The 20,220-nt window shown below is 61.4% G+C and overlaps 1 protein-coding gene across 1 annotated transcript in view; it reads right to left on the bottom strand.

Moving 5' to 3' along the window:
• Positions 1-19,955, bottom strand: part of FBN3 (fibrillin 3) — a 58,250-nt gene extending 38,295 nt beyond the window's left edge. Inside the window, exons 1-29 of the mRNA XM_047851035.1 lie at positions 19,759-19,955; positions 19,536-19,618; positions 18,918-19,016; positions 18,638-18,727; positions 18,248-18,362; positions 17,760-17,836; positions 16,514-16,711; positions 16,283-16,408; positions 16,024-16,149; positions 13,503-13,655; positions 13,199-13,381; positions 12,667-12,810; positions 12,473-12,592; positions 12,225-12,350; positions 9,869-9,991; positions 9,487-9,762; positions 9,144-9,197; positions 7,510-7,635; positions 7,290-7,415; positions 5,578-5,697; positions 5,301-5,438; positions 5,105-5,155; positions 4,719-4,844; positions 2,693-2,917; positions 2,387-2,512; positions 1,973-2,101; positions 599-724; positions 283-408; positions 26-148 (exon numbers count right to left, since the gene is read on the bottom strand). Of these exons, the coding sequence (XP_047706991.1) occupies positions 26-148; positions 283-408; positions 599-724; positions 1,973-2,101; positions 2,387-2,512; positions 2,693-2,917; positions 4,719-4,844; positions 5,105-5,155; positions 5,301-5,438; positions 5,578-5,697; positions 7,290-7,415; positions 7,510-7,635; positions 9,144-9,197; positions 9,487-9,762; positions 9,869-9,991; positions 12,225-12,350; positions 12,473-12,592; positions 12,667-12,810; positions 13,199-13,381; positions 13,503-13,655; positions 16,024-16,149; positions 16,283-16,408; positions 16,514-16,711; positions 17,760-17,836; positions 18,248-18,362; positions 18,638-18,727; positions 18,918-19,016; positions 19,536-19,618; positions 19,759-19,955 (3,832 nt within the window). The remainder of the gene's footprint in view (positions 1-25; positions 149-282; positions 409-598; positions 725-1,972; positions 2,102-2,386; positions 2,513-2,692; positions 2,918-4,718; positions 4,845-5,104; positions 5,156-5,300; positions 5,439-5,577; positions 5,698-7,289; positions 7,416-7,509; positions 7,636-9,143; positions 9,198-9,486; positions 9,763-9,868; positions 9,992-12,224; positions 12,351-12,472; positions 12,593-12,666; positions 12,811-13,198; positions 13,382-13,502; positions 13,656-16,023; positions 16,150-16,282; positions 16,409-16,513; positions 16,712-17,759; positions 17,837-18,247; positions 18,363-18,637; positions 18,728-18,917; positions 19,017-19,535; positions 19,619-19,758) is intronic.
• Positions 19,956-20,220: the final 265 nt, after the last annotated feature.

Raw genomic sequence — 20,220 nt, 5'->3', positions numbered from 1 at the left:
AGGTTGGATCCCCTATCCCACGCACCTGCACACGCCCTCCCGTCGGGCATCAGCGAGTAGCCGTGTCCACAGCCACACCGGTAGCTGCCCTTGGTGTTTGTGCAGTGCATGTCACAGCCACCGTTCCCAGTGCGGCATTCGTTGATATCTGTGGGAGGCAGGGCAGGCTCGAGCACAGGGCTGATGGGGGGGGAGGGCAGGAGTGGGGTCTGGAACTGAGGCCAGGAAGGACCGCCACGGTGGCTGGGGCTGGGGGCTGGGGGCTGGTGGGCGCAGTCTCACCCGTGCAGCCGAGGCGGTCAGCTGTGCTCTGGAAGCCAGCGTGGCAGGAGCACTGGAAGGCCCCGATGACGTTGACACAGTGGCCATGGGGACACAGGCCGTCACTCAGGGAACACTCATCGACATCTGGGGGGGGGGGGGCACGTGGCCGGCGGAGGCCCAGTGTGAGCGGAGGCGATGACCTAGTGTGGGGTCCCTGAGACACTCGGACACACGCACACACTCTCACAGGGGTACTTCAGGCACGCACAAGTGCACACGCCCACCATTCACTCACACCACACCACTCTCGCTCGCATGCCTGCTGCACACTCACCCTCACAGGCAGTGCCCTTGGCCGTCAGCGCATGTCCGGGGGGGCACTGACACTGGTAGCCCCCGTCCGTGTTGGAGCAGGTACCTCCCCGGCACAGCAGCGGGTCCCGCGCACACTCGTCCACGTCTGCGCGTGTGCAAGAGAGAGCGGGTGTGAAGGCACCGACCAGGGTGGGCGCGGCGTGGCTCGTGGGAAGCTTCTCCCTGCGGTCCCCAGCCCCGTCACCCTGGCCACGGCCGGGAGAGCCTGGAGGCTTGGGCTTGATGACCCAGGGAGCGGGGTGTGCGCTGAGAGGAGCAGGGGCAGGTCAGCCCAAGAAGGAAGCTGGAATCCTCAGGAGAATCAGGGCCATGAGGCCGACACTCCTCGAGTCACTGAAGGAGGCCCTGAGAAGCAACGCTGTAGGACTCCGCAGGGAGGCAAGGTGCAGGCATCAGCAGGAGCAGGCTGTGCCACCCCCCGCCTCGAACTCCAGTCTCGAGTACCTCCTTCCACCCCTCAGGCCCACCCCAGGGCCTTTGCACCTGCTGTTTCCTCCTCCTGGCTCACCGCACAGAAACCCCTTCCATCCCTCAGGCCCACCCCAGGGCCTTTGCACCTGCTGTTCTCCCTTCAGGCTGCTCTTGCAGCCCCTCTTCACCACATTTACTCCCACTCTCAGCCACAACCTCAAGGCCCACAGAACAGGACATGTCCCTGGGGACCACACTCTACCCTACTGCGTGGCCCTCTCAAGTGCTTCTCACAGTGGCCATTTTGCATTTCTCCAGGGATTAATTTTATCAACATCTGTCTCCCCATCGGGTCATGAGCTCCGAGAGCCTGGCTGTCTGCTACTGAGCTCCTTGTGGCTCCCCTCAGTAGAGGTGCATGAAATGTTCACTGAATGAAGAAAAAAGCGGAAGGCAGGCAGGAAGGCAGCAGGGAGGGAGGAAGTAAGGAAGGAGGGAGGGAAGGAGGGAGGGAAGGAGAGAAGGAGGGAAGGAAAGAGGGAGGGAGGGAGGGAGGGAGGGAAGGAAGGAAGGAAGGAAGGAAGGAAGGAAGGAAGGAAGGAGGGAGGGAAGGAGGGAAGGAAGGGGGGAACTCCTCTCTCCAGGGCCCTCCCCCTCTTCTCACGCTACACCTGCTCTGGGAGAACTCACCCAAATCTGGGTCCCTAGGACTCAACTCTGCATGACAGACCCGACATCCGGCTGCCTTTGGGGATGCCACCACCTGGCGCCCAGATTTGCTGGGTGTCAGCTTTTCCCCACACCTGCGCCTCCCACCTCGCCCATCACAACAACGCCCTCGCCATCCCTCCCCTCAGCCCCGAGACCCTACAGGCATCACCCTGCCCGGGGCCACCCGCGCAATGGCCCTGCGGCCACCTACCCATGCAGCTCTTCATCAGCATGAAGCCGCTCTCGTAGCCACGGAAACACTCACACTCGAAGCTGCCCGGGGTGTTGACACAGGTGCCCCGGCCGCAGAGGTCAGGGGAGATGTGGCACTCGTCGATGTCTGGGGAGAGAGGGGCAAGGCTGGCCTCCGTGTCTGTAGACAAGGAGGCTGCCCGGGAGCCCCGAGCTGCCGAGCTGAGCCAGGGATGGGGACGGAGGTGTGGCGGCTGCACATCAGAGAAGGGCAGGGAACTCCCCCCACCCCGGAGGTCACCTTTGTCAGCCCCTCCTTTCACAGTCAGAATCCCCAAGGGCCAGAGAAGGCAGCAGGACCGAGAGTGGGTCTGGACCCCATGTGTGATCTGAAGCCCCCACTCCTGCAGGCGCCCCCGGGGTGGGCACATACCGGTACAGTTCCTTCCCCGAGCATCCAGGGCGAAGCCCCCGGCACAGGAGCAGCGGAAGCTGCCCACGGTGTTGCGGCAGGTGCCGTGCACGCAGAGGCCGGGGAACGCCTTGCACTCGTTCACGTCTGCGGTGCGGGGGCACGAAATGTCAGTCAAACCCCTCCAGGGTCCCTGGGTCTGCCCCCGAGATTTCACACGTCTGACTGCAGACGCGTCGCTCTCCCCCAAACACACTTCCCACCACAGGGCCTTTGCCTGTGCTGTGCCCTCTCCCCATCCTCCAGGCTCCCCGCGCCCGAACACACCTTTATAGAAGGGCCGGCCTGACAGGAAGTCCCGGCTGGCGAAGCCTAGTCCCCGGGGACATAGGCTGGCAAATGCCGGGGACTCCGGCTCTGGGCACGCTTCACACTCATCCCCCCAGGCGGCCCCCACGGAGCAGCAGCAGACGTCCATCCGGTACTTGCCGGGCAGGGCGGCCCCACACGCGTCCTCCTCCCAATGCAGGAAACAAGGCTCCAGGCGCACGTCTACACAGAGGGACGGTCACTGGGTCCCACCCCTGCCACGGTGTGCCTGCTGTCACATGGCCGATAAGGTCTCCCTCAGCAGCACCTGTCTGAAACTCCCTCCCCAACAGGAAGGGCTCAAGGGGAGTGCCATTATCGACATTCTACATCACCAGCGGTAACGCTTCCTTAACAACGTCATGCAACATTTTAGTGGCAATACCTTGCTGTGTTAAGGTGCTTGCCATGGGCAGGGCACTGTTCTAAGCTCCCCAACCCATGCAATCCTCAAAATAGACATCAAGATGAAAATGTTAGCATCGTGTTCATTTTACAGGCAAGAAAATTGAGGTACAGAAGGGTTAGGTAGCTTGTCCGCGGCCACACGGTGAAAGGCAGAACCATGTTCACGCCAGGCCATCTGGCTCCAGAGTGTGTGTCTGATCTGCAAGATGCCCTCAGAACAATCTGATGCCAGATAAGCCTCCATCAAGACGAGAGACAAGAGTCCAAGAGAGCCTAACTGCAAGCCTGGGGGTCGGCTGCTTGTTTTTGTAAATAAAGTTTTATTGACACGCAGCCACATCCTTTGTTTCCAAATTGCCTGTGGCTGCTTTTGCGCTACACGACAGACCTCTGTAGTTTCAACAGGGACTGTGTGGTCCGCAAAGCCAAAAATATTTACCCCTGGCCCTTTGCAGAAAACGTTTGCTGAACCCCTGGTCTAGGAAAACTTCTGTTTCCCGAAGGAATGCATGATCGGGCAGGTCAGTTTGAAGATGAGACCTTGTTTTAGAACCTCGAGAACCTCTGGGAACCCTGTGACGCACACAGGGACAGGTGCCCTGTCCCGGGGCTAATGGTCACGTCTGAGCAGACCGGGCCGGAGTCAGCACCTCCCTGTTCACCTGGCCCCGAATTCAGCACACGGGTCCTGTAATGCGATGGCTTTTTCCTCTTTCCTCGATTCCTTTCTTTCCTTGGTTAGATTTGGGGGCCAGTGGGAGGACCCCCCTAAAACTCGGTTCAGAAGCCAAGCAAAGTTGAGAAGGCACCTACCAGGAGGCTATTAGCCAACTGTGGGGAGAAACCGGGCAGAGCCCTGTTTGCTTGGCATGCTTTTGGCCAAGAAATGTCCGCTTCAAGATGTGGAGAGTGGCGGGTGCCTGGGGGGCTCAGCTGATTAAGCGTGTGACTCCTGGTTTTGGCTCGGGTCATGATCTCACAGTTTCGTGAGTTCGGGCCCCGTATCAGGCTCTGTGCTGACAGCAAGGAGCCCACTTGGGATTCTCTCTCTCCCTCTCTATCTCTCTCTGCCCCTCCCCTGCTCATGCCGTCTCTCTCTCAAAAATAAATACGCTGAAAAAAAATTTTTTTTATTTAAAGATGTGGACAGTGGCAACATTGAGAAACCCTCACCCCGGGGGAAAACGTCTCAGATCTCTGAGCCTGACGGGGAACCATTCAGAGTGAGTGTTTGAGCCCTGGATGCTGAGGGAGATTCCTGGGCATGCTAGAGGTGCCCCCCCCCCCGCCCCGTGTAAACCTTTTTGGTAATAAGAAAGAATAAATAAAAGTTGCAGATGGTATTTTACGAGAGCTTACCATTAGCAAGGAGGCTTGTTAAAGGGCAGGTAAGTGAAAGGGTGAAACCCCCAAACAAATGTCTTTCAAGACACGTCAACGAGAGAGGAGCAGGGAGCAGAGGGTCCCAGAGGACCCCCTCCCCAGTCCCTTCTGTCCCTAGGAGGGGTCTCCAGGCCCCGGCATGGGGGCCACGGAGGGAGGGCAGGCAGCCCCGCACAGTCCCACGTGGACTCACCCACGCAGAGGCGTCCAGTGGTGTCCAGAGTCAGGCCGCTGGGGCACTCACAGCGGAAGGAGCCGGCAGTGTTGAGGCAGCGCCCGTTGGGACAGACCCCGGGGAAGACTTCGCATTCATTCACATCTGGGCGGGGGTGGAAAAGGGGGAGAGGCAAGGGCTGGAGCTCCCCCGCTGGGGGTTCAGGACACCCAGGCTGTCCTCGGGGAGGCGGAAAGGGGACAGTGCCAGCTTCGGGGGCTGGGGAATCTCGGGGAAGACCCCAAGGAAGGGCAATCTCTGCCTTGATCTCAAAAGACTTCAGGACCCCAGGCATCCCCCACGACAGGCACCGGCCCATGTGCAGCTTGCGGGGAGGGGTGAACCACAGAGGGGCAGGGAGTTACCTTCGCAGGTGAGCCCCATCATGCGGGCAAAGCCATGGGCGCAGGCGGGGTCTGTGGTTGGGAGAACCAGAGTGGGCACAGGAGTCACTTTCTCTATCCAGACCCCTGTTCTCTCAACGGGCACCCAGGTGACCACAGTGGCCACGCCCGGGAGGACCCCAAGAGCCCCCCCCCGGGGGGGCTCCCAGGGCATTACCGGGCTCGCAGCGTTCGCATGGGCTCCCCCAGGCAGCCCCCAGGGTGGCGCAGCACTGGGACCGCAGGGAGGCTCCGCGCAGGTTCGCTTCACAGCGGCCGTCCTGGACCTGGAGCCAGCAGGTGCCCCTGGTGCTGTCTGCGGGGGAGGTGGCCACCCATGTCACCTGCCAGCCCACACCTGCACACCGACCCACAGAAGCCCGGCCTTCCCCAGGGTGGGACGCGGGGCCGGGCAGCAGGGTCGCGGCTGCTCCACGGGACTCGGGGCCTCTCACCTAGACACACGGTGCCAGACGGCCCCAGCCGGCTGCCGGGGGCGCATTCACAGGCATAGGAACCGGCCAGGTTCCGGCACACACCATTTACACACGGGTTGGACAGGCACTCATTGATGTCTGCAAGGACAGTCCCCCACCAGGTCCTGAGCTCTGGGAGGGGAAGCCCCGGCTGACCAGGACTCCCGTCTCCCCAGGGGCTGCCAGGGTCCAGTGACATAGGATGCACCCAGGTACACACGTGGCCACACATGTACTTGGAGGAGGCACACACACGCAGGCAGGGTGCACAGGAACGGAAACGCACAGGCACGCACGCCCGAGTGCTTGCACCGAATCGTGCTGTGCGCTCAGACAAGCACGGTGACACGCGGGGTCCCAGGAGCACGCACATGTCACCGTGGAGGGACAGACACGATGGGAACAGTGGCCCTCAAGGGAGTCACCGCACAAGAGAGGACGCGACTGAGGGGCAGGAGGAAAGCCCAGGGAGGAGAGGCCTGGATGTGGCCGGGGAGTGGGTAGCAGGCAGCTGGTGGGACAGGGTGGGGGACAGAAGTCGCTCCAGGGGCGCCTGGGTGGCTCAGTCAGTTGAGCGTCTGACTCTTGATTTCGGCTCAGGTCATGATCTCACAGTTTGTGAGTTCGAGCCCCATGTCAGGCTCTGTGCTGACAGCAAGGGTCCTGCTTGGGATTCTCTCCCTCCATCTCTCTCTCTCTCTCTCTCTCTCTCTCTCTGTCCCTCGGCTTGCTTTCTCTCTCTCTTCCAATCTCAAAATAAATAAACACTTAAAAAAAAAAAAAAAAGAAGTCGCTCCGGAGTAGGGCGAGCAGGGCTGCTGGGGGGGGGGGGGGGAGACAGAAGGCCCAGGGAGAGGTGGGGTCATGCAGAGGGGGCACGGCCACACAACTGCTAGGGAATAAGGACATCGATACGAAGTGTGCGCGTGCTTGAACATGCATGTGAGCATGTGTGTGTGAGCACAAGTGCATGCATATGAACACACATCTAAGTGTGTGAAAGCATAAGGATGTGGGCACACGCATCTGAGAGCGTGCACCTGAGTGTGTGTAGCTACATGGGCACGTCTGTGAGTGTGAACATGGGTGTGTGTGTCCTGAGTGAGTACCAGTCTGCGTAACTGAGTGACTGCACGCACAAGTGTGTGCCTCTCAGGGTGTGACTGTGTGTGGCTGTGAGTTCAAGTGTGTAAAACGTGAGAAGTGAGTGTGTGCATGGGGGTACGCGTGTGTTTGAGTGCACGCACCCATGAGTGTGTATAACTGTGTGAGACCGAGTCGTGAATATACTGGTCTTCGAGTTATGTGAGTGCAAATGTGTGTGTAACGAGCATACATGCGTCTTTCAGCATGTCTGTGTGCACGCACCACATGCAGCGCGTGCAAGTGCCTGAGCATGTACGCCTGTGTGTACACGCCACATGCAATGTGTAAGTGTGTGCGTGTCATGCAGCGTGTGTGCCCGAGTGCATGCATGTAGGCACACGCAGCATGCAGAAGTGTCTGAGAGTGTGTGCGTGCACACAGCACATGCAGCACGTGCCTGGGCGTGTCCGTGTGCACACACAGCATGCACGAGCGTCTGACAGTGTGTGTGCGTGTGTACACGGCGCACGCAGCACGCGTAAGTGTTCGAGCGCGTGTGCGTCTGTGTGCGTGCACGCTGCACGCAGTGTGCCCGGAGGCTGTACCTTCACAGGTCTCCGTGTCCTGCCGGAAGCTGAAGCCCTGGGGGCAGGAGCAGCTGTAGCTGCCGGGGCTGTTCCGGCACCGCCCGTTGTCGCACAGGAGGCTGTTGCGCGCGCACTCATCCACGTCTAGGGGCAGGGGTGGGGGCGGGAGGGCGCGGTGAGGGCGTCTGCGGAGGGGGGAGGCCCGCGCACCCGCCCGCCGCCCGCCGCGCATGCTCACCCACGCACTGCTTGCCGGCCGCGCCCGGCTCGTAGCCCAGGTTGCAGACGCAGCGGTAGCTGCCGCGAAGGTTCTCACACATGCCGTTGGTGCAGACGTCGGGGTCGAGGGCACACTCATTGATGTCTGCAGCAGGAAGACGACAGAGCGGCTGCTCGGGCTCCTAGGAGCTCCAAGAAGCCAGGTCCCCCCGCGGAGGCCCGAGCTTCAGCCCAGACCCCGCCTCATTTCCCTCTAAACCAGCGTTTCTCGGCGCGGTGGCCCTTCGGGGCCGTTCTTGGCTGTGGGGCCGTCCTGGGCACTGTAGGACGCTGAACAGCGTCCCTGGCCTCCGCCCACGAAACGCCAAGGGCACCCTTCCCAATATTTCTGCAAACAGTGCCAAATGTTCCTGGGGGCAGAGCCGTCCTCAGTCTGGCGCCCCTGGAGCAAACCCTTGTACCGCGGCGACACGATCAGAACAAAGGCAGTCCTACTTGCTACCGTCGCGGAGGGCTTACCATTCTGTGCATATTAACTCGACTGACCCTCACAACAGCCCCGAAACAGGTCCTATTATCGTGCCCACTTCACAGACAAGGAAACTGAAGCACAGACAAGGTAAGTAACCTGCCCCAGGTTATTCAGCCCGTAAACAGTAGGGCTGGGATTCGAACCCAGGCATCTGGCTCCAGAGCCAGTGCCTTTAACTGGATGAGGCGGTAGTGGTCCAGATGTCTGTCCTCCCCCAATGGCCCAGCGGTCAAGGGAGAATCAACTGTATCCTAAGTCCTTTGGTTACCACTCAGGCAGAAAGGCTGTTTCTGTGTGTGTGTGTGTGTGTGTGTGTGTGTGTGTGTGTGTGTGTGTGTGTATTCAGCAAACCAATGAGGAGACACACACATGGGCAATTTCCTTTGCTTTCAGGTTTCACCTGTACAGATAAGGCCCCTTGGGCTGAGACCTGCTGTGGCCACGGGAGATCAGCCACGGATCCCAGGGTAGGGACTGTCGGTCGTGGGGGGAATGACAAGAATCAGGGAGGTTGGAGAGCGACTGGGGCAAAACAAATCACAGCTCAGGAGGGAAAGGTGTGGGAGAAAGCACAGCTTTGCACACCCACCATCTCCGGCTCTGTGGGTTGAGTCGCGTCTTCCCCAAATCCATACGTTAAAATCCTAAACCCCCAGGACCTCAGCATTGGACCTTATGGCAAAACGGGGTCTTTGCAGAGGTGATCCAGGTAAAACGTGGTCGTTAGGGTGGACCCCCCCATCCATTCCAGGATGATTGCAAACCCATAAAAGGGGGAAATTCGGACTCAGACACGCAGGGAGGACCCCACGTAGAGACGGAGGCGGAAATTGGGGCTCCTTCTGCAAGTTAAGGAACACCAAAACTCCAGTGACCACAGGCAGCTGGGAATACAAGCAAGGAACAGGTTCTCCCAACCCTGTCTACACGTTGATCTCAGACTTGGAGGCTCCATAGCTCTGGAGGAATAAATTTCTGTGCTTGAAGCCCCCCAGCCTCCCCCAGCCTCCCCCAGCCTCCCCCAGCCCGTGGTGCCGGGCTACGACAGCCTCCGCAAACTGACACGGTGCCCATCCAGCACCCTGCCCCCCTGCCCTCTCCCGACACCCGCTGCCACTCACCTCTACCATCCGTGGTGATGCCCAGACCGCTGCCGCACAGAACCTGAAACTCAGCTGGGGTGGCAGAGACAGGGGGAGAGGGGGCAGTGGTCATCGCTGCACCCAAACCACTCCCAAGGACGTGACCCCTTGGTGTGGAGCAAGAGTCTGGGACCCGATTGCCTCCCCCAACAGAGACAGCAACTTCCTGCGGTGTCTTCTTGGGAAGAGTGACCAGCAGAGAGATGTCCCCCCCAACACCCCATAGGAACCAAGACGCCTGTCCCCGCCCACCCCCAGGGTGATGAACTGGAAGGTCTACGGGGACACAAAGGCAGGCTGGGCCAGGCAGCAGGACGCTCACCGGAGTTCTTGGCAGGGCAGAGCTCGCAGGGCTCCCCGAATCCGTGGTCTGGGCTAGCACAGCAGCACTCAGATTTGGTGACCGCCCCGGGGAAGGGGCGTGCGCAGGAGCCCCGCTCCAGGGCCCCGTAGCAGGTGCTGCGCACGTGGGTGTCCACGCACACGCGGCCGTCCGCACCCACCGCCAGCCCCCCCAAGCAGTGGCAGCGGAAGGAGCCCTCGGTGTTGGTGCAGCGGCCGTTCACGCAGATGCCCGGAGTCTGGCACTCGTCAATGTCTGCAGGGGGTGGGGGGGGGCACGGGGAGGCTCTGCAACGGGTCCCAGCGGGCCCCACCGCACCCCACCCCCTGCCCAGCCCGTCTGTCCGGCCACCGGGCCTCACCCACGCAGTCACGGCCACCAGGCGCCAGTAGGAAGCCGGATTTGCAGAGACACGTGAAGCTGCCATCCTCGTTGAGGCACACTCCGTTGGTGCACATGGTGGTGGTGGCACATTCGTTGTGATCTAGGGACACCGGAGAGGCTGGAGCCCCGCCCCGGCCCCTGGCTCTGCCGGCCCTGCTCGCAGACCGGCCCCCCCTCTCACTTCTCCTCTGCATAGCAGAGTGAGGGCTGAGCCCCCAGGACCCCACCCAGGGGCTGGGAGCCCCACCAGGCAACTGGCTCTGTCCGCTTGGCTGTCAGTCTGTCTGCTGGAACGTGAGCGCTCCTGGGCCACGCTCGGGTGGGGGCAGGGGGTCTTTGGCTCCACCTACAGGTCGGTGCTCCATAAATATTTGTTCAAAGGCAGAGTGGTGGCTGCACCAGCCTGTACGAAACGCCACCAAATCGTCCCTCTAAAAATGGTCAAAATGGTTTGAGGCTATGTATGTTTTGCTGCAATTTTTGTCTTTAATAAAGGAGGTGGTGGTGTGACTCTCCCCTCAATTCAAACAAAGAAAAGGGGAGAACAGGGGCGCCTGGGTGGCTCGGGTGGTTGAGCGACTGACTTCATCTCAGGTCATGACCTCGCGGTTCGTGGGTTTGAGCCCTGCGTCGGGCTCTGGGCTGTCAGCTCGGGGGCCCACTTTAGATCCTCTGTCCCCTCCTCCCTCTGCCCCTCCCCCACTCGTACTCTCTCTCTCAAAGATAAACGTTAAAAGAATTTTTGAAAAAAGAAAAGAAAAGGGGTGGGGTGCCTGGGTGGCTCAGTCGGTTGAGAGCCCGACTTCGGCTCAGGTCGCGATCTCGCGGTCCGTGAGTTCGAGCCCCGCGTCGGGCTCTGTGCTGACAGCTCAGAGCCTGGAGCCTGTTTCGGATTCTGTGTCTCCCTCTTGCTGACCCTCCCCTGTTCATGCTCTGTCTCTCTCTGTCTCAAAAATAAATAAAAACGTTAAAAAAAAATTAAAAAAAAAAACCCTAAAAATAGAACTACCCTACGACCCAGCAATTGAACTACTAGGCATTTATCCAAGGGATACAGGTGTGTTGTTTTGAAGGGGCACATGCACCCCAGTGTTTATAGCAGCACTATCAACAATAGCCAAAGTATGGAAAGAGCCCAAATGTCCATTGCTGGATGAATGGATAAAGAAGATGTGGTACATATACACAATGGAGTATTACTTGGCAATCAAAAAGAATGCAATCTTGCCATTTGCAACTACCTGGGTGGAACTGGAGGGGATTATGCGAACCAAAATTAGTCAGAGAAAGACAAAAATCATATGACTTCACTCATATGAGAACTTTAAGACACAAAACAGATGAACATAAGGGAAAGGAAACAAAAATAACATAGAAACAGGGAGGGGGACAAAACAGAAGAGACTCATAAATATGGAGAACAAACTGAGGGTTACTGGAGGGGGTGGGGGAGGGGGGATGGGCTAAATGGGTCAGGGGCACTAAGGAATCCAGTCCTGAAATCACTGTTGCACTATATGCTAACTAACTTGGATGTAAATTTTTAAAAAAGCAGAAAGGAACGAATGAATGAATGAATGAGCGATGCACACAACAATCTGCGCGGAATGTCAATCGCAGTATACCCATAATCGGGAAAAGAGGAAACAGCCCCAACGTCCACCAGCTGAGGGGTGAAGAAACGATGTGCCCCTCCACCCACGGGCACATCCCTCAGCCACCAGCAGGGGCGAGGCGCTCACACACGCTCCCCGAACCCCATGGCCCTGATCCCACGCTCTCAGCCAGACTGCGACAGGACAGGACAGGACCGGGGTCGGACAGCCCCTGCTGGGATTCGGGGAGCGAACGCAGGAGGGAGGGAACGAAGGAGTCAGTTAGTTGGCTGAGGGCTTCCCGGGGGTGGTGGCGGCACCAGGCTGGCCCCTCGCTCTGAGAAGTGTCGGTGATGGGTTGCAAGGGCGGGGGGGGGGGGGGGGGGGGGGGGGGAACGGACATGTGGCAGGCCACCCCCGAGGCACTGGCAGGTGCCGCACCAGGGTGGTGCAGGACCACCCCGAGGACCCAGGTGGACTTTGGGATGGCCCCAGGCCAGCCAGCCTGGTCGCTGCGGCCGGGGAGGGCCCCCGCGGCGACTCCGAAGGGCGGCAGGGCCGCGGCGCAAGAAGGATCTCGAGCAGGCTGGCTGGGTTCAGGAGTGGGAGCGGGGGCTCTCTCTCTCTGCCTTAGGGACGGAGGTGGGTGGTGCCACAGAGGAGACCTGCAAGGTGGGCCCCGCCGGCAGCCACCGGGGCCCCCAAGCCCCCCTACCCACCTGCCCACCCCCAACTCACCCACACAGTTCTTGCCCCCCGGGCCGAGCTCGAAGCCCGCGTTGCAGGCACACCGGAAGCTGCCGTCTGTGTTGACGCAGCGGCCGCGGTGGCACAGGTTGCTGCCCACAAGGCACTCGTCCACGTCTGGGTGGGGGTGGGGACGCGGGGGGAGGTGGCAGGCGGTCAGACTCGGGCTCAGGCCGCCCAAGCAGGCTCCCGCCGGCAGGGCAACCCCAGCGCCCCCGCTCTCCGACCGACGGCCGTACCCACGCACGCCTGCTTGGCCACCGCCGCCTGGAAGCCCTCGTGGCACCGGCAGCGGTAGGAGCCGGGGGTGTTGACGCAGTCTCCGTGGTGACAGGGGCTGCTGGCGCATTCGTCCACGTCTGCGGGCAGAGGACCCTGAGCCCCCGCCCGGCGGGGTGCGCCCCCCCCCCCCAACAACCCGGCCGCCGCTCACCGATGCACTCCCCGCGAACGTCCTGTGCGTAGCCCGCGTTGCACTCGCAGCGGTAGCTTGAAGGGGTGGGCAGGCAGCGGCCATTGAGACACAGATTGGTGAAATGCCGGCAGATGTCGATGGTCTGGTTCAGGGTGGCTGTGCCTGAGGGCGGGGACAGCAGGCGCACCTGAGTCTAGGCCGGGCCTCTGCGTGTGGACGCCCACGCGGAGGCTGGAACCCCGCCCACTTCAGCCTGGAGTCCCGCCCTAGCCGCAGACACCCGCTGACACCCCACTGTGGGCCCAGACCCTCACCATGGAGTGAGACCTGCCCCCCCCCGCCCCGCACCCGGTGCCAGACCCCTACCCAAGGCCTGAACCCTGACTTTGAGGCCCAGATCCCACATCTACCCGCACCCCCAGACCGCTGTCGGTACTTTCATTTCTACTGCCCAGGCCAGGACGCCCACTCCAAGGCCCTGACCCTCCCCCTGAGGCCTGGACCCCCTCCCCTGGGTCTTGGATGCCTCTTCCCAAGCCCCAGGCCTCACCAATATGGGCGTTGCCAAGGCCCAGGCTGGGAACGCCACGCCCATTGGGGCCATGGGGGCTGTGCCACGCAGGCCCAAGGCCAGGACCCATGCCGTTGGATCCAAAGCCAGGGAGACCAGGGAAGGGGCCGGGATAGGAGGGCAGCAGCGGGAGCCCCTGCACGCACAGTCGCTGGAACTCATCTGCAAGGAAGCAGAGTTTGAGGCCAGGCCCTCAGTCGTGCCCCAGGGGCCGCAGTCTTCAGGCAGGAGCTCTGGGGGGGGGGGGGCAGAGGAAGGAGGGGGGCAACCCCAGGCCACTCACCAGAGCCCCTCGGAGGACACGGCTCTGGGGCTGGGCCGGGAGCCCAGCACCTGCCCCTGTCACAGCAACACTGCCTCTGAGTGTAACGGCCAGCAAGGTCTCCGGCACAGCGGCCTACAATCAGCACCGAGAAGCAGGTGCCAGCCCGGTGGTCTGCAACGGGGACGGGAAGGATCTGTTACCAGCCCTGGGTTCAAATCCCAGCTCCACCAACACTGCAGAACCTGCAGAACAGCTTTCCTTGCCGCTCTGTGCCTCGGTTTCCCCATCCATCGAATGGGGGTGCTCAGACCATCCACCTCACCTCAGAAGAAAGTCGCCGGGATGGAAAAGTGGAGGGCGCCCTGTGGGGCACATGACCGATCGTCACTGAATGAGAATCTTATTGCCAAGATTTCCAAATGATCCCAGAGAGATAGATTTGGGCTCATTCCAAGTAAAAGCATTCTGATGCCTACCGCTGGCGTTGGCAGTAAGCTCCCCGTCCCTGCGGGCATTCAACCACACCGAGGAAGACCCTTTATTTTGGGGGGGGCTGCCCGGGTTGGGAGGTCAGGCTGAATGCTCAAGCGAGGACGCCAGGATCTGCGGCCGTGTGCCCTCACCGGCCAGCCCTGAGAATCTGGGGAAACCTAAGAGGCTGTGGATTTGAGAAGAGGCCCAAGGAGGAGACTGCTGGGTTCATGACCACGGACTGCAGCCCCAGGGGGACTGAACCAGAGGCTCCCCAGACACGAGAACCACGGCCACTCTTCCACATCCCACTCTGTTCTTGGGCTGACAGCTTTATGCAGTGATCAGATTTCTCAGGCCCCAAGAGTATTTTTGGCTTAAAAGCGCACAAATCCTGGCCAGTGGCCCACAGTGAAATTTCTCCCACCAGCAGGGAGGGCCCCGGACAGCAGCCCCTGTCCTGCCCCGCCCAGGGCTGAGAAAACAAGCAAACATTTCTACCTCCCCAGCTGGACCCCCAGGTGCACGTGTGACAGCTGGGGTACCATCCCAGCCCTTGAAAGGTGGGTTGAGGGGGACAAGGCCTGCCCAGAGGAGGAGAGGTCAACAGACTCGCTCAAGGTCACACAGCCACTAAAGAGGGAGGAGGGATGGGAGCGCAGATACCCAAACCCCAGGGGATCTGACCAAGCAGCCGCCTCTCAAGTAGGGAAGACAGAGACAGAATGTGAGGATTTTAACAAAAACGATGCTGCTTCGGCTCACAGAGCACCCACGGTGATCGGGCCCAGCCAAGCTCCCCATCTACACCGCTCTCTCGTCTTTGTGAATGTGTATTGCATGCCCGCCACATCCAGCTCTGGGCAAATCACTCCAAAATTGTATTTAATCCTCCCCACGACTCCAAGAGGTAGGTATCGCCACCATCCCCATTTCACAGATAAGGAAGCTGAGGGACAGAGAGGTTAAGACACTTGCCTGAGATCACAGAGTTTGTGAGCAGCTCAGGTAGCAGTTGGCACCCAGGACATTGGCTCAAATCTAGGCTCTACTGTTTAGTGGCTGGGAGAGACCCCCTTTTTCCACCCTTTATTCCAGGGGACTTGCCCAGAGGTGTCGTCTACGCTGGCCATGATGGCCCCCAGAGGTAGAGGCATAGAAGGTCTGGTGTTGGCCACAGCACACTGGCAGAACTCCAAACACAATACTCCCAACCCTGCCTGGTAGAGGCCCAGCCAGAGGGGCCCTGGTGATGCTGGGGAACTGCCAAGCCCCTTCGCTCCTCCCCAAACCAGGGCTCTGCCCATCCCCCGCCACAAGTGGCCATATTCCTGGCCAACCTCATTAACCACCGGCAATGTCTAAAGTCTAATGACCAGCTCAGCAGGACAGCAGGACAGGGAGTGAGAGCCCAAAGGTCCCCCGCCTCCCAGGAGGGGGTCCAGGGTGGGGGTGGGGGCTTACAGGAGTGTGGGCCTCGGTGGGAGGCATGGCCCAGAGGACCTCATCCTGGCTGGGGGATGGGGAGGGGCGGTCTGGGGAGCTGGGTATGGCCATATATTCTGGACTTACTGAGTTGGCTCAAGCAAACCTCCCCCTCTGGGTCTGTTTCCCTCTCTCAGACACAGGGTGTGGGGGAAGATGGGGAACTCTTTAGAAGTCTCTGGGAAGTCTCTTTAGAAGACAAAGCAATGGGTAGATGGGCACAGAGACTGAGGCCAGAGGGTCAGGAGGCATAGAGACAGGGAGCCAGAAGGGCACGGAGTCCTGCGTCCGAGGGGCAGAGGGGCGGGGCAAGGGGCGGGGCGGCGGGAGAGGGGCGGGGCGGAAGTGAGGCGCGGGGCGGAAGTGAGGGGCTTAAAGACCGGGGTCCAGAGAGCACAAGGGCTAATGGGTAGGGAGCCAGGAAGCCAGAGGGGAGGGAACCCTGTTCCAGAAACGACAGAAGGACATAGAGACCCGAGGGCTAGAGGAGCCCAAGGGCCGAAGGGTTGCAAATATATTTGAGCACGGGGCCTGTCTCCTAACCGCCCCCTGTCCCTCCAGCACCCCCCAGGCCCCAGCTCACCCAGGCAGCGGGAGCCATCCAGGCTGCTGGCAAACCCACGGGGACAGGTGCACACAAAACTGCCAGCTGTGTTGGTGCAACTGCCCCCGGAGCAGAGGCCCAGCACGCTGACACACTCATCCACATCTGTGTAGACGGGCGCCTAGTCAGAAGCAGGTCTGCCACCAGCTGTACCCCTCCTCTTCCTCCTCCTTGCAGGGGAGCCTGAGCTGCCCGGAGCCAAAGGAGGCCCCCAGTCGTCACCCTCCCCATCGCCCACCTTCACACTTGGCACTGTTCTCACTGAGCCGGTGTCCAGTCGGGCAGCGGCACTCGAAGGAACCCACGGTATTGATGCAGCTGCCCCCCTGGCACAGGCCCGGGACGGCCTGACACTCATCCACATCTGCAAGGGAATGAGAGGCCCGTCAGAGGGAAGAACCAAGGCTGCAAGGGATCCCATTCAGCTCTGGCCCCCAGGACCGTCCTCCCTACTCGCTGACTCCCTTACCTTGACAGGCCCCCGTGTGGATATTGGGGATGAAGCCTCGGCGACAGGGGTGAGGCTGTGCAGGACAGAGCTCACAAGGGACACCCCAGGCCTGGCCCACGGTGGCACAGCAGAGTGCTTTGGTGCACACGAGGCCGATCAGCTGGTGCCGGCACCCCTCAGGGCCCACTTGACCGAAGCAGGGGCCCGTCCGATAGTCTGTGAGACAGGGTAGCTGGCTACTTCAGCTGCCCCCGCCCCAGAACTTGTCATCCCTGCAGCCCCAGCTCGGGCCCTTACCTCTCTTACTCGGACCACTGCTGTGGCCTCCTTTACCAATACAGCAAGCAGCCTTTACTCATGCTGTACCCCAGCCCTATCAGACGAACTCCTATTCACCCTTCAAAACCCTTTCTCCCCAAAGCATTCCCCAACCAACCTCCAAAAGAGAGGCCAGGACCTCCAAGTCCACAAAGACCAGAGCATGTCAGAGAAGCCGACCACTCCCCCTGGCCCACCCTCCCCTCAGGCCTGGGCAGAGACCATAGATACCCAGCAGGACAGCCTGTCTCACCCCTGAGTGCAGGCCAGGCCCTGCCAGATCTCCCAGACTCGAGGAGGGACCCAGCACAGCACCACACCCCTGACCCCTGAGCCCGGCCAAAGGTGGTCTCTTGAGTGCCCCCACCTCTGTACACGGGCTCAGATATGGGCTTCCTGGTTCCATCCTCCAGATGGTTCCAATCAAGGGGCTGGCGACAGACCAAGGGAAGCCCCTCCCAGAAGGGGAAGGCAAAGCCGGGCCCCCTAGACCCGTATGGAGGAGGAGACACGCAGAAACCAGCAATGGTCCCGACTCCACTAAGCCCAAACAGTTCCAGACTCTCACCTAATTCACCCAGAACTCTGGAATCCCCCCGGCTCCTGCCTCTCTCTGGGGCCCTCACCAGCCACCACCCACTCAGGCCTCCCTCTCTCACCCGCCCCACCGACCCTCCTCCCCTTCAGCCACCCCACGCTGTTCCCCTTCCCCATCGGTCAGCCCGAATTCCAGTTCCCAAAAGCACCCGGCTCGCACCGAGGTGACCCTCCCAGTCCCTCCAGCCTCTGACTCATAGCTACACCGTCCCCACCCCGGCTTTGGCCACAGATGGGTCTTTTCCTCCAGCAGCACCTCCCAATGCTGGGGTCCGCCCACCTCCGCTGGCCTGGGCTCCTGGGCCACACACGCGGGGCAGCCTCGTGGCTCCCGCAGCCGAAACCTCACCAGCCCGGCATCCCCACCGCTGCCCACTCCTGCTGGCTTTCTCCTCAGCTTCCCCTGGGCTCCGTGCTTTCTGCGCACTGTGAGTCACCCTCACTTGTCTTCCGCCAGAACCTCAACCATCCGCTTGGCTTCGGGCCCACGGACGGGGCAGCCCCGGGCCCGGCTGTCCAGCTATTTCCGCCTGCCCCGCATTCAACTTTTCACAAAACACCGTTGCCTGCCAACAGATGACCCCCGCCCCACCTCAGCTGTGGGAGTATTTTGACAATGGGGGGGGGGGTGCATTAAAGGGAGGCTTGTCCATCTCATGAACTCTGACTTATCGCTTCTTCCAGGAAGCCCTCCCCGATGCCCTTCCCTGGAGCAGCAGTTTCTCTGCCCTTCACAGCATCAGGGACAATAGAAAGGAGGCCAGCTGGAGCCTCCGAGGGCCTGGTTACATCTCAGGGGCTGCCGGGAAGCCCCCTGCCATCCCCCAAGGCCCCTACCCCACGCCCGGCTTGGTACCTCTCTCACACCGCGGCCCCATGAAGCCATAAGCACAGGCGCAGCGGTTCGGCCCTATGCAGCGGCCCCCGTTGTGGCAACCACGGTCACAGACGGCTGTGGAGGAAGAGAGGAGGGTGGCCTGAGGTCCCCTGGCAGCAGAGGGAGCTGGGGCCCCGAAAAGCCCATTTTCACCCAGGAATCCCCACCGTGTGGCCCAGACCCAATGAGAAGACTGTGACGATGGGTACGTATGTCCCTCCCTTCCCTGGTCCCAGAAGAGTGGCCTGCGGGTGGTGGGTGGGGCAGCTGACAGCAGAGACCCGCCCTCTGGGCCCCGCCCCCCCCCCCCCCCCCCCCCCCGGGCCCAGGTGTTCACGGGAGATACTCACGCTGCCCACACACCGTGCCCGTGTAGCCCCTCTGGCACAGACAGGACTCCCCTCGGCAGCTGCCCCCATTCATGCAGTTGACGCTGCACCCTAAGGACGGGAGGAGGGACACGTGGCAGAGTGGTGACAAACCCTCGAGATGCACGAGATCGGTGGCAAGACGAGGCTGGCCCGGCCCGGCTCTGGTCGGTCCTCCGGCAAAACCAGCCTGGGCCCCCAGTGGCATCCGGGAGCCTCCAACCTTCTCCTCCTGCCCCCGGGGGGCCATCTCCCCGCTCACCTCGGCTTCCCCCGCAGCTGGGGGCCAGCTTCCCATCAGCACAGGTGCACAGGTTGGGCCGGGAGCAGAAGCCGTCACCACATGCGTGCCTACAGACGGCTGGCATGGGCAGAGCAGGTGACAGTCAGTCAGGGCTGGGACCCGAATCCTGTGCCGCCCCCACCCCGCCAGTGCCCAGGCAAGGCTCTGGGTTTCTGTGGGAGCCACGAGAAGAGGGGCTCTTTGGGCCAGAAGGGCTGAGCACAGAGGACAGAAGCCGGAGACGCTGGGTCGGTGACTGTGGTGTGGAGGTGGAGGGCTCTCCTGGGGGTAGAGTCAGATTCTAGAACCTGGGGGGTGGGGGGTACAGACTGGCAGAGATAGAGACAGATGGGGGGAGAGACAACGGGAGGGAGACAGACAGGCAGGGACAGAGACAAGGAGGCAGTGAGGCAAAGGAAATGAACATAGCAGGGTGGCCTGGGAGCCTGAAGACAGGCCAGGGCCAATCCTGATGCTCCTGGTCAAGTCAGCTGGCAAACAGGGTTGGACTTGCCAGGGGGTTAGAGAGCTGCCCTGGCGTCCCGCCCCCTGCGTCCCCTTCCCCCCGCCCCACCTCCAGGGGGCAATGGCACTCACGAACGACACACTGGTTCCCGCCTGGCAATGTCCTCCAGCCGGGACAGCAGTAGGCGTGGAAGCGGGAGCCGCACACGTTCGGCCTTTGGGAGAGCGCGGCACAGCGGGTGAGCCCCTGCCCTGCAGGACATCCCCTGGGCCTCGTTCCCCCCACCCAGCGGGACAGCCCAGCCCAGCCCAGCCCACACCCCAGGGGCCTGTCAGCATGCCGGGAGCCACGCACCCCTGCAAGATGCCCGGGCTGCCACGCCTCCGCACACGTCCGGGACCTGCAGACTCCAAGGCCCTGTCCCATCGGCCGTGGACACCCACCATGCACAGCAGGGCCGTCCAGGCCAGCAGGAGCCGAGCCAGGGGGCCCCAGGCCATGGTGAAAGCCCCAGCCCTTCTCCTTGCCGAGCACAGGCCTTTCAGAACCATCGTGCGTCCCTCAGAGGCTGCAGAGGGGAAGCAGAGTCAACGGCAGCAGAAGCCACAGAGTACCCAGGGGAACCAGGAGGCTGGGACGGCTGGATGGAGGGTGAGGGGACGGGGAACAGGTACCAGAGCCCAGGGAGGCATCCAGCCCTGACCCGAAACCAGGTGAACAGTCAGGGCAGGCTTCTTGGAGGAGGTGTGATGTCTCAGAGTTAGCTGAGAGAAGAGTGCTGGGAGCAGAGTGCGCAGTGAGAGCACAGGCGGGAGG

Source organism: Prionailurus viverrinus, chromosome A2 (assembly GCF_022837055.1).
Source record: "Prionailurus viverrinus isolate Anna chromosome A2, UM_Priviv_1.0, whole genome shotgun sequence".
NCBI lineage: Eukaryota > Metazoa > Chordata > Mammalia > Carnivora > Felidae > Prionailurus > Prionailurus viverrinus.
The sequence above is the reverse complement of the archived record's forward strand: the minus strand, read 5'-3'. Positions and strand labels throughout refer to the sequence as shown.